General features: G+C 39.6%; 1 protein-coding gene across 1 annotated transcript in view; it reads left to right on the top strand.

Annotated features, from left to right (window-relative positions):
* Positions 1-15,355, top strand: part of Erc2 (ELKS/RAB6-interacting/CAST family member 2) — a 913,086-nt gene that overhangs the window by 449,300 nt on the left and 448,431 nt on the right. The window contains exons 10-12 of the mRNA XM_036199185.1: positions 5,404-5,544; positions 8,863-9,003; positions 13,135-13,170. Of these exons, the coding sequence (XP_036055078.1) occupies positions 5,404-5,544; positions 8,863-9,003; positions 13,135-13,170 (318 nt within the window). The remainder of the gene's footprint in view (positions 1-5,403; positions 5,545-8,862; positions 9,004-13,134; positions 13,171-15,355) is intronic.

Genomic DNA, 15,355 nt, shown 5'->3' on the forward strand with positions numbered 1-15,355 from the left:
GAAAGTTTCTTAAAACTTGGATTTTTACTTTTTTTGGATTGGAAGTCATTCTGAAGCATTATTTCTGACTATCATTTAAAGGATTACTATGAATAAAGGAACCAAGGAATCAAAGAATGATTTTCAGTTCTGGGACAAGATTGCATAAATTCACTAAGTCCAGTTAGCTGTTACCATTTTCAGCTCTGCAGCACTTTATGTAACATGTCCACAATGCTTGTTGTGATATGGAGTTTTCTTTTGGGAATATCATACAATAAAAATAGCATGGTGTTATGTATGGGCCCAGTCCTTCCTCCATTCTAATTGAGTAACTTCAACAAGTAATTTTCCCTTTTAGGACTTCAAATCTTCTGCTGAGTGAAACAGTTTCCTTAGTTTCCTAAGCCTCTGTAGTCTTAATCACGATTTGTCCTGCAACTACAGAATCAGAGGGACGTACCATGGAAAATCTAGTATGCTAGAACCATTGACACTGTTGACAGAAAATCTTGAGGAGTATGCGTCATCCAGCTTCCTTGGTCTTTGTAGCATACAATAAGTATTTGGGAGGTAAAGGAAAGGGCTATAATTGTAGATGAGGTAATCTTCAAGGTTGTATTAAAGTTATGAGTTTATAAGTTGAAGATTAGACTGTAAGATTATACAATTTTATTTGAGAATCTATAAGAATGTTTCAGGGAAAGATATTCTTTCAACATAGAAAATTTATTCCCAGAGTTCTCTGTAGTAATTTTGTTTATAAAAGTGGAATGACTCAAAGAGTATTAAAATTATGTGTTCCTATTGCATATTTGGGTAATATGTTGGTACCTTCCTCCTTCTTGATTTCTTTCTTAAAATTCATAGACTTAAAGAGATTCCATGTAAATTCCATGTCATGGATTCTTGACAGGATTTTATCACCCCCCGGGGGAGGGAGCTATTTCATTTATTTGAGTTTAAAGCCAAAGAGGTTCACACTTCTAAGAAATCTTTCTGTTAAGCTCTTCCTCTGAGGCCCCCTTAGGCCTCAGAGGAAGAGCTGAGGTTAATGGGGGTCTCGCCACTCCTCTCTTGCCTTCATTGGTCACTTACTGAAGCCAGCCTTCCTCCACAGGTTCACTCAGTACTGAGTCACCCAAATGCACCTTTGAATTACCTGACCTCCAATTTGTGTCTCTTTTGGAACCGCCTAGACAGGGAATTATTGAGACTGTAGATTTGTAATAGTGGGTTCATAGCATCTGAACTAGAGAACCAGAAGGACCAGGAGGAACAACAATGGGTCAGGTGGTTTAGTGGAATGCGTGAAGGACTGTTACCATTGTCTGGAGCTGAGAACTCCACAACATGGACTACAATTCAAGACTGACTTTAGAAATGGAGATGCTGAAGCCCAGTAAAATCACCAAATGCACAAGCTTTGGCTTCTGAGCTTGTTCAGTTGTTTACTATTTGACTTTGGGATTTTCACTGTGATAACAAATAAAAACTAATACAGGAGAATTTATTTGGGAAGAATTTTATAAAGATTCTGGAAATAGTATACTAGTGTATTGCAAAGCACAGAAAAGTCATTGAAAAGGAGCTAGTAATATTTAACTTTCTTCCTGTAGCTCTGAAACATTTGGTTGTATCCAAATAGTCTTTTAACAGTACTATTTTCTCTGTTATTCTGCTGTGAATCCCAGTGACCTGTAATTTTTAAGCCAGCACCCTCACACTCCGATCATCTCTGGAATTGGGTTTACCCGGAAGTGTGCTTCACTAATCTCTGAGGTGGGGCTCAATTCTGTCACACTAACAGCTAAGATGCTAAGATTAAGCATCACAAAGACTTAAACTTTCTGATCTTTGTACTTATAAGGACATCATAATGTAAACTGAAATAGCTTTCCCCTGACAAATTCCATATTTACTCACACTTAATTAAACATATCCTCTCTGTAGATCAGTGGTTCTCAACCTGCCTAATGCTGCGACCCTTTAATACAATTCCCCAGATTGTGCGACCCCCCAACCACAAATTATTTTCCTTGCTACTTGATAAATGTAATTTTGCTACTGTTATGACTCACAAAATATGTAAATATTTTTGGAGATAGAGGTTTGCCAAAGGGGTCACAACCCACATGTTGAGAACCACTGCTCTAGAATAAGACATGGAATGAAAAAAAATTAGTAAATTAGAAAAAATGATTCATAAATTTTTGTGGTTTTATAAGTAATTATTTTTCTTTTATAGTGTTGGTAATATAACTCAGGGTCTTACACATTCTAGGCATGTGTTGTTATGCTGAATGATGTTTTCAGCCATTAATAAGTAGCAGTGTGCTATCTTTGGCTAGTTATAGAATATGTCAAACTCTGCTTACTGTTTCCTTTTTATTACAGCACCAGGGGGAGTGTTTTTTAATTTCCAGGAACTCGTTCAATTGTAGAAGGCATACAAAACGACGCAGCTCACTGAATCAAAATCCATTGCTTAGGCAGGGACAAAGTGTGGTGGTAGGATATTTGCTGAGTGTGCAGGAGGCTGTGGTGGGCTTGAGCTCCAGCGCCAGTGAAAACTGCGATTATATCCCACAGGAGCTCAAGAGCTCGAACCCACTGTGTTTGTAAAGCTAGTCTGGCCAAGCCTGGCTGTAACCACCGCACGGATGGGGGAAGCTGGACAACAGAGCCCCAGGCCACTGAAATGTGGTTCCTACCCTGTGATAAAGCACAACATGAAGAGAGCCGCACAGAGCCAGAGGAGTGCTGAGGAGAGTGTGCCAAGGCCAAAAGCACTCAAACAAGAATCCCTGGGGTCCGAATCTCTGCAAGTTAGTTGTTCATCAAGTGGATCCTGGCAGCGAGGGCCTTTAACACATGTTTTTGACACCTGACCCTCTATATCTGACAGTTACGTTAGTTTTGTGATCAATGAAGGAGTGTGTTATGGTACTGAATCATCATCAATAACCTTTAATGTATAATTATGCTTGCTTTGCTTCTCTTTCTCTCTGTCTCTCTGTCCTGGGCCATGCGCAGATGGCAGTACCCAGGGCCTAAAGCAAGCTCACTTACTTCCCAAATGACTCTGACACCTTCTCACTGTTAACGCCATTCTTCATTTTATGACCCTTGCTCTGAAGCCAAGAGGATCCCTAATTTGAATTCTTCCTTCCATGTCATTTTAAAGTGTCCTGTGGTACAGTGTGCCAGGCATTTTGTCCAGCTCTGGGCCTCAAGTGCTGCTCTTTGGAAGAGTAAGATGGGAGGATGGATTTAAATCAAACCTGGGTAAACTGGAAGAAAATCACAATAAATGTAATGTGACTGGACTTCAGGGCTCCTGGAGTGTTTAGAGTGGGGTGACGTGGTCCCCTTGGGGCTTGAGCAGTGTCACTCCAGCATCTGTTTGGTGTGGGGCTGGAATGGGGAGGTCCAAGTGGTAAGATGGATGATGGTAGTGCAGGGAAAATCAGAAGGCCTGGCAATCTGAAGTTGAGATTGACAGCCCACTGTGGCCACTTCTCCCTTTGTGGATCACACGAGCATCGGGTACTTATCACTTGCATTTACAGAGTAAAATAGGACCATAGCTGCAATCAAGAAGAAATACATATGCTTAATTAATAAACCTGTTTGCTCCATGCCACCCACTGGTATATTAGTATATTATTTAACCATAATATACTTAAAATGCTTTAAAATTGCAAGATAACAATAGCCATTTTTTTCTCCTCAAATCATCAACTATATCCATTATTATCATTGCCAGCCCAGTTGCTCCTGGGGATCTTAAATCACTGGCTAATATTCAGACACATTAAACACATTCTCTTCATTAAATACATGTGACAACTCCTTGCACAAAATAAGTTCTCAGTCCAGGAGCTATCTGCATCTTACTCAAACTAAACCTGAGTTCTGGAGTACCCATTGTTTGTCAAGAAGCCCTGGGAGAAACAAAAGACCAAAACCAAAACAACAACAACTCATCCCCAGACACACTGGAGAAGCCACATCCCTGATAGTGGCTCAGTTTATATCAACAATGTGCTGGGTCACCTTGGATCAGTCAGAGTCTCTCTGAGCTCTAAGAGGCCTCACTGCTGCCCTGTCAGTTACGCTAGTCATTCCCTTGAGGTTGTGATAATGACCGATGAGAAGGACATGTGATGGCTCTTGGCACAGAATAAGTGCTCAGTCCAATAAATGTCTGCATTTTGCTTAAACTAAGCCTGAGTTCTGAAGTTCCCAGTGGTTACAAATAAACCTTTGAAAGAAACGCATGTCCAGACACATCAAAAAACAAAAACAAAGCAAGCAACCAAACAGACCCTACATTCTCCATAGGCTTCTTGTCTCACATTCTCTTTGTAGTTCCGTCTCAAGCTTTGCACTGCCCAGTAGACCTCTGTGTGGGCTAAGAAGACGCTTCAGGATCTGAAGTCCTTCATGACAAATGAAGAAGCCAAGGAAAGAGGGTTAAGATAAAAAAAAAACCAACAACCCATGCTGTTTCTCCCCCTCTCTGTCCAGAGATTCTACCAAAGAGCCTTCTGGATGAGGCCTCCTCCTCTAGAGGTGCTCTTGACATTTCCTAGGCCCCAGGAATGAAGAACATTCCATAGCTTGAACATCAGTAGTCTATCCTGCTGTTATTAGAGAGGAACACTTTGGGTGCCATAATTCTTCTCTTCACTGCTTTTATTTTCCCCTGGTTTTATTTTTCAGTTAGTTGAAATATATTTTTGTGCCCCAATGCAAGCTTCAACAAGAGCTTTAATAGTAATAATAGTAGTAGTCGTCCCTTCCAGGAGTAGAGGTACCTCACCTTAGTCAGTAAAGTGCTTCCTACACAACTATGCAGACTTAACTTCAACACCCAGTGCCCCCATAAAAAAGCTGGGTGTGGCAGCTTACACCAGTAATCCTAGCACTGTGGAGACAGCAATAGAGAATCATAGCTAGCTGGCCAAACTGTCTAGCCAAGTCAGTGAGTTTCAGGTTCCATGAGAGATAAGGTAGATGGTGTCTGAGGAACATAGCAGAAGTCAGCATCTTCTGTGCACATGTTTATACATATGTCTACCCACATACATAAGCATGTACACATACACACCCAGGCATATGCATATGCACACACACACACACACACACACACACACACACACACACACACTCCTTTGTCACCCTGTAGTGCTAAATTACATTAACAAATCAAAAGCTATTATGTATTGATGGCATTTTTCAAATATGTTTAAGCATAAGCTCTCTTCATATATCCAATTTTAAGGTTTCCATGTTGATGATCACAGAGCATCTTTTATATCAATTGTTTCATATTTTCTTTTGCAGTATGATTAAGGATGGATGCTGATGAGTTATCAGCCTTGTGCTTTTTTTTTCTTTTTTTCTTTTGCCTCACAGGAGAGAATAATAGAGCGCTTGAAAGAGCAAAGGGAGAGAGATGACCGGGAAAGACTAGAAGAGATAGAATCGTTTCGAAAGGAGAACAAAGACCTCAAAGAAAAGGTCAATGCTTTACAGGCTGAACTCACAGAGAAAGAGGTGAGTCTGGGAAAACAAATTACCACACCCACAGTCCTCAAAATGCTGATTTTGTTGAGGATGATTTCATTAGGGAACATACAGTTTAGTGTGAGGACTTGAGGAACATGGTGACCTTTCTCTCAGAAGGAGGCCTTGATTCCAAGGAAACAGTCCCAGTGTCTCCCTCTGTCAAGGATGCCTTTGGACATCATTGCCATTCAGCTGGCTGTGCTTGTGACCTCTAGAAACATTTTTCTTGTGTTTTACTTTACTAACTACACTTTTAAGGCTTAGAGAAGGTTTGTTTGTTTGTTTTTGGTTTTTGTTTTTTGTTTTTTGTTTTTTTTTTTGTTTTTCGAGACAGGGTTTCTCTGTAGCTTTGGAGGCTGTCCTGGAACTTGCTCTGTAGACCAGGCTGGCCTTGAACTCACAGAGATCCACCTGCCTCTGCCTCCCGAGTGTGGGGATTACAGTACAGGCATGCACCACCACTGCCTGGCGAGTTTTTTTTTTTTGAGGTACTATTATTTTTTGCTTGAACATCAGTTAGTATAGCAATAACAACAACAATAATAGTAACTCCACTTATTAATGCTTTGGGGGGTATTTTGCATTCATCTACAGTTCTCAGATGAATCACCCAGTATTGCCTTACTAGTGATCATGACAATGAAGACAAATTTCTAGGCTAGATGTAGCTACTCTGCTGGAATCTTATTTTTTATGTTACAATAAATTACTTAAAGCCATTTCACACTATAGCAAAGATGGATACAGAGTATAAGTGCCACGTGGGTTTTTACAGTAAGACAATGTATTTTGAAGGAACTTTTCTGCATGGGGATTCTGGGGCAGTTGTTTGGGGTTGCAGTTTCCATGTTCCAGAAGATGCCTGTAACATGTTCAGCATTTGTGAGGATACTTTGATGGAGACAAGGCTGAAGCCATTGTGTAACTTATCTGCCCAGTATCATTGTCCTCAGCTGTCCCTGCCACAGTGATTTCTGTCTGTCAGAAGTGTTCAGTCTCCGTGGGATGGCTCAAGCCCCTTTGACATGCTGGGTCATCCTGATCCACGGATACCTCTCTCATCTTTCCAGGGCTATCCCATCCCTTGTGTGTTGACAACTCTACACAAACGACAGTCCCTGCCAATATAGGGACTTGTAGCTTTGGTGCAAGAGGAGTTTTGAGGGACCAGAACACGGTCTCTTATCCCTAAAGTTGATGCTTGCTAGATTTTGAGAAAGGAGATTGTTTCTTTGACACTGCAATAAAGAATTTAATTCTACTTCTTGTCACATGGCACCGCCACTTCTGAGTGGATGGATCTGTCATTTGCATGCAGCAGAAGCACACTAGCCTTGCTCTCATTTATAATATTCTTCACCAATAGGGTTTGGAAGTGCAGTTGAGGGTTTTGTACCTTAAAGTCAGCATGTTCACTGCTAGTGGAAAAGAGACCTTGGTGAGGTGTCAACGCAGAAGCTTCAGATGGAGTTGGTTTCATAATCAATGTTAGCACAATTGAGCATCAGTCACATGAGCAGTAGCAAAAACATCTCCAGATCCTGTAGAATGCACTTGGCATTGCTGCTTGGCAAGAAATGTTCTGTCAAAAAACAAACAAACAAATAAAAAAGCCAACAACAACAACAACAACAACAACAAAAAGAAATAGGCTCAGACTAGTAATTAACTAAATTAAGGGACTCCCTGAAAGGAAATGGTTTCTGCTCTAAGGGAGGCTGGACAAGCCCACCACATGTAATGTGACCACCTGGAAGAGTAGACAGAAGTCTCTCAGACAGGCTGCTGCTGTAATCCACATGGGAGAGGGAGTGAAGGGGCTTTATTCTCCCATGAGTGCTGTTCCTAAGGCCTTTTTTCAAAGGGTGGATCAAGCCCACCCAGAGTACAGAGGATAATCTTCTTAAAACTTAAAATCAGCTGATTATAGGTGTTAGTCATGTCTGAAAATGTCTTCACAACACCTAGATTAATAACTAGGAACTATAGTGTAACCAAAATAAAGCTGGCCATCCCAACTGGCAATTTACAATTTAAAGAAGAACAACATGGAATTGCAGTTCCCAGGGAACTTATAATTTACTTAGGGTGATAATATGTCTTTACTTTGACAAAAATGGCTGGATTATAAGGTCCTTCATTTTTCCTGTGGAAGTGAAATCAGAGTTGTAGACCCGAGTGTGAGACTTGAATCTGCTTTTAATGGCTAAGTGGCCTTGGACAAGACTAACAGTGGATGTGAGCTGCAGCTTGCCATCTTGAAAAATGAGCAGGACTCACCTGTCCTTCAAAACATGTGGAGGAGCTTTCTGCTGCACAGTGATGCCCTCCGTCATTAAGGACATTCAGTGCTCAGGACACAGTCTTGGGTAGTGTTAGGCAGAACCATTTACTGAAAGAGCACCGTGTGCATCCTATCTTCCTTAATATTGCAGCATTGATAGAAAAGGGCCCAAGAGACACATTTCAGTCAGTAGGGGTTGTTAGCTGTTTCTTATTTGGTAGTGAACATTGCCCCTATAGATGGTAAAAACTGTTCAAGTATTTATGTCTCTAGATTTTGGAATTCAAACTATATAGGCAAGTTCTAGGATACTGGACGTGTTGATAACTAAACAATATTGGCAGCCCCATATTTAAGTAGATTAACCATATTTATTGAATCTGGACTACAAAGGATTAGAACATAGAGTCTATTTTATCCTAAAATTTCAAATACCTTTATCTTTGATTTGCTGGAAGATATTTGAAGAATTAGCCACGTGTTTCTGTTAAAGGGAGGGAATTTGATAAAATGTAATAGGATGTTTTACCCTTGGATAAGAAGCATCAAAGTCAGTATGTTCTTTCCTATCTGTCTCAGAGTCTGCACAGCTTAATTACAATAAATCCAAATGGAGAGCCCAGAGCATCTGTTTGGAGAGATGATGCTAAAAGATCACCTTAGGACTATGATCCTTAACATGACTTTGAGATGTGAAAACTGCATTTATTCGCCATGCCATTTAGTCACAATGATTCTACTGCAATGGGATCCTGTTCTGTCTTGCAAGCTGGCCAACTCGAGTTTCCTGGCTCAAGCCCACTGTCACTGCCTTAGCTTCCCCTTTCTGTTGAATGCAGACTTTATTGCTGTGAAGGAATCAGGGAGTTTATACTGGTAACCTTGCTGGGGAAGCTGTGCAGGAATCAGGGAGTTTATAATGGTAATCTTGCTGGGGAAGCTGTGCAGGAATCAGGGAGTTTATACTGGTAATCTTGCTGGGGATGGTGCTGACTTTCTTACTAACATTCTCCTCCTTCCAGTCGAGTTTAATCGACCTCAAGGAACATGCGTCTTCATTAGCTTCTGCAGGACTGAAGAGGGACTCCAAATTAAAATCTCTAGAAATAGCCATCGAGCAAAAGAAGGAGGAGTGTAGCAAACTGGAAGCACAGTTAAAAAAGGTAAGTGAAATCTAAGCATAAATGGGCTTATTTCAGAATGAATTTATAAAATGGTTAAGGAAGAGGCCTTTTTCAAAATAAACAAACTCCTTATCATTTGTTAGCTGCTGATAAAAGAATTAAACACTCAAGTTGATTCCTGAGAAGTCTGCATCAAATCTGTCTGTAAATCTGAAAACCAATCTTAATTTTCCTGCTGAAAGATAACTTGAAAAGAGAAAATGGTAGCAGAAATGAAAAGAATAAAAACTAGCCATTGCTCTCTGGGAAAATCTAAAACTATCTGAAAAGGTGAATGAGGATGTTTTCAAAAAGGAAAGAATCCAGAGATCTCTTTATATCTTGATAAACTTTTAACATTCAGAAGTAGATCATTTTTGTAATACAACTTGGCAAGAATGTTTCTGGCACCACTTAGTTTCTAGATATCCACTAAAGTAGTCAGTCCCCTAGCGCATCTGTAGGATGATGATTTGTATTGAATTAATGATGGTCTACTGTCTAAGGAGGCTTGTTATATCCAGAAGGCTTTGGAAAAGAAAGCAGGTCTCTCCACTGTGGCCTTCCCTTGTTTTCTCGGACCTGAACATGTTGTGGAGTGCATTTCTGGTCACACAGTGTTCCTTGACTCTCCCTATGTTGTTTGCTTCGTCTGCACTCATTGTTCATATAAAACTCATAATGTTATTAGTTTAAGTCTTTCGTTCCCCTTGACAACCTATAAACTTAGACGAGATAATCGAAATATATAATAAAACACATAATAAGATTTGATTATGATTCGTAGCACACTAGAATAGGGATTTATTAACTGTAGTTACGAAGACAGATGACATGGATGGCCAGAGATGTGAACAATGCATGTATCTATACAAGAATTGTTTTGAATGCTTAACATTTAAGTATTCTATTTTTTATGAATTTACATAATATAAAACTGAAATGTAACTATTTCATGCTTATCACACAGGGATTTTAGAAAATCACCATGAGAAATTTCACACTAAGAAGGACTACTCACTAATACTCAAGAAACATAGAGCAGGGCTGCAGAGATGTCTTATGGGTAAAACGATTAGCTACAATCTCTAGTACCCATGTAAAGAAAAATCAGGCATGCTGTACTCCTGTATTCCTATTCCTGGGAAGTAGAGTATATCTCCAGACTCTTTGACTTCCCAATTTACTTAATTGATGAGCTCCAGGTTAATAAGAGACACAATGTCAGAACAACAAAAAAAAAGGTGGAGAAGCAGCTGAAGGAGACATGATACTTAACCTCTGGCTGACATGTCTGTACAGGGCCGTACAGTCATGTGCACATACATACACCATACATGCATGCACGCACGCGTACACACACACACACACACACACACACACACACACACACACACACACACACGAAAATAAAGTTAAATGTGCCCAGTAAATCTTTTTCTAACAATTTGGCAAGAAAAATTGAAAGAAAAAAGTCAATCACAGCTTCTGAGTCTTCTTAGCATCTCCTTTACTTTAACTAATATTTAGTTAAGCAGAAATCTGGACTAGTAAGTGAAAGAGGTTCAGGGGCCCATCTGAAAGTATTTAGATGGAGAATGACTTGGTTATTTATGCATGAAATATTTTGTGTATAAAATACTTTCTTAATATATTTATACTGCACTCTATAATACAGTATGCTTTTTGCTTAGTAAAACAGCCTAGTCATGATGACACATGCTCAAATATAACACTATAGCATAGAGAAATGGCCTCAGTATAATCTTACCTCACTAATAGTGTGCTGAGTAGGAGAGAACCTCAAACATACACATACCCATAGCCTGGAAAGTACCCACCATCAACTCCACTGAGCTGTCATGGAGATGAAGGCTCTGTGTGTAGGATTTCTACACATGTGCTTACTATATGCCCTTTGTCAGTCTAACTCAGCATTGGTATTTGAAATCCTCTAGTAACAAGAAAGCAGTCCACATCTTGAGGCTGTAGTCTCCTAGTCTCTGACTCAATTCACTTACTGAATCTCCTCCATCTATGCGGTTCAGCCAGCACTAAAGTCATAGATATAGTTGTCTTACAGTAGGGAATTATTTAATGCACGAAAAGAGAACTTATTTCTAAGTATTTACACAATCTTTACATAGTACCGTGAACTTAAAAAGATAATGATAATGTAAATACTTTATGTCTAACCTGCAGATGCTACATTGTTACCTTTGGCTCTCTAGTATTGACTTAAATTTAGGATTGAAGTGGTTTTTGTTTTTATTTTTATTTTTTTCAGTAGTCTCTAATTCTGCTGATGGTTCCATTAAAACTTCACGTATCCATCACCTTAGGAAGAAATGATTTCTACATGAAATACTTGAGAGCACAATCTATATGTATATTCATATAGATACATCCTTTCCTCCAGGAAAGATAAGCAACTCTAAAAGCTTAAAGGAGTGCTTTCAGCCCCTTCTAGATGAAAAGATGACTGACTTGTGTGTAGAATTAGGTTTACTAAATGGTGAGATGAAAATATGACTATTTTGTGTCACACATATACCATGGAATTTCCCAGTGGTATTTTGCTCAAGATTTGTGATGATCCAGGCAGTTTTTGCCCATAAAATCCACATAAGTGTATAAATCAATAGTGTTTAATTAAATAGAAACTTTGCCTGCCAGTGACAATGGAGTCCACATTGGGATTTAACTTATTATCCTATTAATAATGCATGACTGAAGTAAGCTATTTTTATCTAAAAATTTGTGGACAAGTATTCTACATAGTCATTTTTAACATTTTTTATATAGAGTTATGACCCCTTCAAATATTTTAGTATAAAAAAGCTTCTATACAGAAAAGGGATTCTGTGAATTCTATCTCAAACTCTTAGAAATAACAATCAATTGTTCATGTGAGAGGAAATCCTACTTATTTAGTGAGTTCAGTAAACAGTGCTAACCAGGTAAGGCATAATTACTAGTCATAAGTGTACAAAAAAAATTAAGTCTATCCACCAATGTTAGTTATCCAGGGATTGAGAAGAACCTGATTATTCATGAATGGATCATATTGTCTATTGAATGGTCTGTTTTTGAGGTTCAAGCTGTAGAGGTTAATTGACCTGTGTCTTTAGGAATTTGCTGAGAAGACCCAGAATCCCAAGTTCCATGACTTTTACACCCTTTAGTTTTCTGAGCAATATCATGCTTCAGGAGACTTTTCTTAAAAGACATGCTATAACCATCATTTGCTGTCCTCAAGTTGAAGAAACAGGTGTCCTGTCTCTGTAAAAGAGTGTCTCAGCCTAATACCAAATAATAGTTACTGTAGTATTTCACCTCCTAGACCTCAATCTTGAGCCTTAAATTAATGTGTAGATACTTAATAAATATAATGTGAGAACACTAGTTATGAGTAATATTTAGGATGTCTGACTCTGCAACAAAATTGACAGGAGCCCATATAGACGCTACAGCACTTGGAACGTAATAGGCTACCATTCAAAACTGAAACAGTAGAAATTGGTAATATGCAACACTGTTGTTTTTCCCTTCATTCTTTCTCTGGACTTGAATTTTCCTTTTCCCATTTAGATCAGTGTGGTGTTGTTCTGCTTCCTAATATGTTCCTACTGTTAGCCCACTGCTTCCTAACCTCTGTTCAAATTAGACACCAAATAGAAAATTTAAGCTTACAGTAGTACCAAAGAAGAGCTACAGATTCAACGATAAGATTTAATTAATCTTTTATTATTACCACCTTGGAAGTTCAGGTAATAAATTGTGGGCTTGGCCAAAAGTACTTCTTCTGATTCATTGCTGGAGGGCAGCACTTCATGTATCATCAGAAGTGGACAGTTGTCTTTATTTCATGGGCATTTAACTCGAGAAAGGGAAAGGAACACAAACCTTAAATTTCTTATTTCAGCTATTCTTTTCTAGGAGCCAAAGTCAACATTTGTTTTCCCTAGAGCCTTTCCCTTTCACTGTGGAGTGTTTAGAAACTGAGATCTCTTCTTTTTTGAAGACCAGCTCGTCTGTGCGAGCCCTGGGTTTGCTGAGCTAATGCTGTCTCTCTGGCTCTCTCCTTCTCTCCGTGTCTGTGCTGCAATGCCTCCTACCTTTGCAATGTAGCAAGCTGAGCAGTTGTTCAATCAGATGTACAACCCAGTAAGTCACTCCTGAAAGTTCCCGCTGTAACATATGAAAGCATGAGGATCCACTGAGCCCACCTTACAGTGTGCCACCCTGGGGAAGTTGCCACTCTGCCAAAAGAAATGATCTGCACCAAACCAATGCCATTTCTTTCAAAATTCGAAATTTGAGAGGCCAAGGCAATATGGCCAGCTCTGATAGTACCTTCTTCCTAACTTCAGCTCTCAGGCTACCAAACAAAACAAATCAGCTGAGGATATAGGCTTACAGAATTGTTGGTGAGATCTTCGAACACAGACTCCCCTGTGCCACAGGAAGCATTTGCAGAACAGCTGCCAGCTCATGTGTGTGCTGTATCTAAGAATTCTATGTTAGGCTAGGCTTAGCTTTAAAATCTGGGCTGTGCTCTTGAGGATTGATAAATGCCTAATAATAATGCAGGGTTTGTAAAAGCTCAAAACAAGACATCGGCCCTAGGGCAGATCACAACATAGTCTGCTAGTAACAGATCATAACAGTTCTGGCTTTAGTCTAATGAAGTCTGAAAGCAGGTAAATAGTTCAAAATGAAAAAATAGTTCAGACGGCACCATTAGTTCTTTATCCTAGTGACATGTGCATTCATATGAACCATTTGTTTATTTAGTTTATTGATAGAGAGGGCGAGGGCGAGGGCGAGGGCGAGGGCGAGAGAGAGAGAGAGAGAGAGAGAGAGAGAGAGAGAGAGAGAGAGGAAAGAGACAGACAGGCAGACAGATAGACAGAGACAGACAGACAGACAGACTTTCCTATTTGGTCACCAGACTGACTTCCTGGGAAGTATATTAAATGAAGGTAGTAACTAGAATGCTTCATTTGACGAGTGTGATCAACAATGCACTCTAATTATCCTCTATTTATAAATCCCCATCACAGAAAAAAGAAATACCACACATAAAGGAAGCAATTCAGTCAACAGTTTTATTTACTAATCCAAGCTCCACCTGCTTATAGTGTGATGTACAAGATGCTTGGATGTATTTCATAAATTCTGCCTGGACCCTTTGTTTTTCCAACAAATATATTTGCAAACATAATCCCTAATACTGTACTGGAGCATCCTCCAGATGGATTTTAGCAGAATAGCAAAAATAAACAAACAAACCGCCCAAGTTTTGTTTCCTTTAACATTTGAATGGAAGTAGTATTCGGTAAGATCAAGATGGTGCAGAGGCGAAGAAAGACGCCCCCCCCCCCCCCGCAAACAAAACAAAACAAAAGATTATCTTGAAGCTTGAAAACTCACCCTGATAAAAATGCATATTTTCTTGTGAATGTTTCTAGAACAAGTTTGTAAAACTTTTTTTTTTTTTTTTCATAATTGTAAGTTAGGGGCAAGAGGAGAATCAAAATTTGTAAGCTTTGTGGGTATGAAACATAGAGGGATTGCTGTGCTCTCTAGCTGGAGAAAATGATCAGCACAGTAGTTGGAGCTCACTAGCCCTTGTCAGAATAGGTAGGATCAAAGAAGAAATAACTTAATGTCATGGCATCCTTAACTTTCCCTCTCTTTTCCTCCCAGGGCCAGGCCTCCGCTATCCAAACCCAAATTTGCAGTCTTTTCAGTGACTAATTCTAAGCCTTAGACTGACATTCTTCTTCAGTTAATTAAACTAACCAAATGGTTTGGCATCCTGGGAATATAGCCAGCTCTCCTCACTTTAACTCCCCGTCTGCAGATATTCTCAGGATCCAGTTCTTTTTTTTTTCTTTTTTAGTTTGATAGGGATGTGGCTTGATGGGATTTCTACCCTTAATAGTCTTTAAAAAATGACTAAGTTTCCCTGAGTTATAAAAGTAATATATGACCATGGCATTGAAAAAGTAAGGAAGGATGTAGGAGAAGATAAAAAGCAAGAGGACTGCTCACAGCAGATGTAGACAGGAGGGATGTGATGTGCTCATGTTCCCTAGCTAGGCACCTTTATGTGCAGGATGCTTCTCTTCTTTCTATCTTCATTTTCTTCCCCTGTCCTCCCTCCCTCCCCTCCTCCCTCTTTCCCACCCTCCTTCTTTCTTTCCCTCCTTCCTTCCTTCCCTCCTCTTTCCTTCCTTCCTTCCTTCCTTCCTTCCTTCCTTCCTTCCGCCTTCCTTCCTCTTTCCTTCCTTCCTTCCTTCTTTCCTCCTTCCTTCTTCCTTCCTTCCCTCCTTCCTCCCTTCCT

Source organism: Onychomys torridus, chromosome 9 (genome assembly GCF_903995425.1).
Source record: "Onychomys torridus chromosome 9, mOncTor1.1, whole genome shotgun sequence".
Classification (NCBI taxonomy): domain Eukaryota; kingdom Metazoa; phylum Chordata; class Mammalia; order Rodentia; family Cricetidae; genus Onychomys; species Onychomys torridus.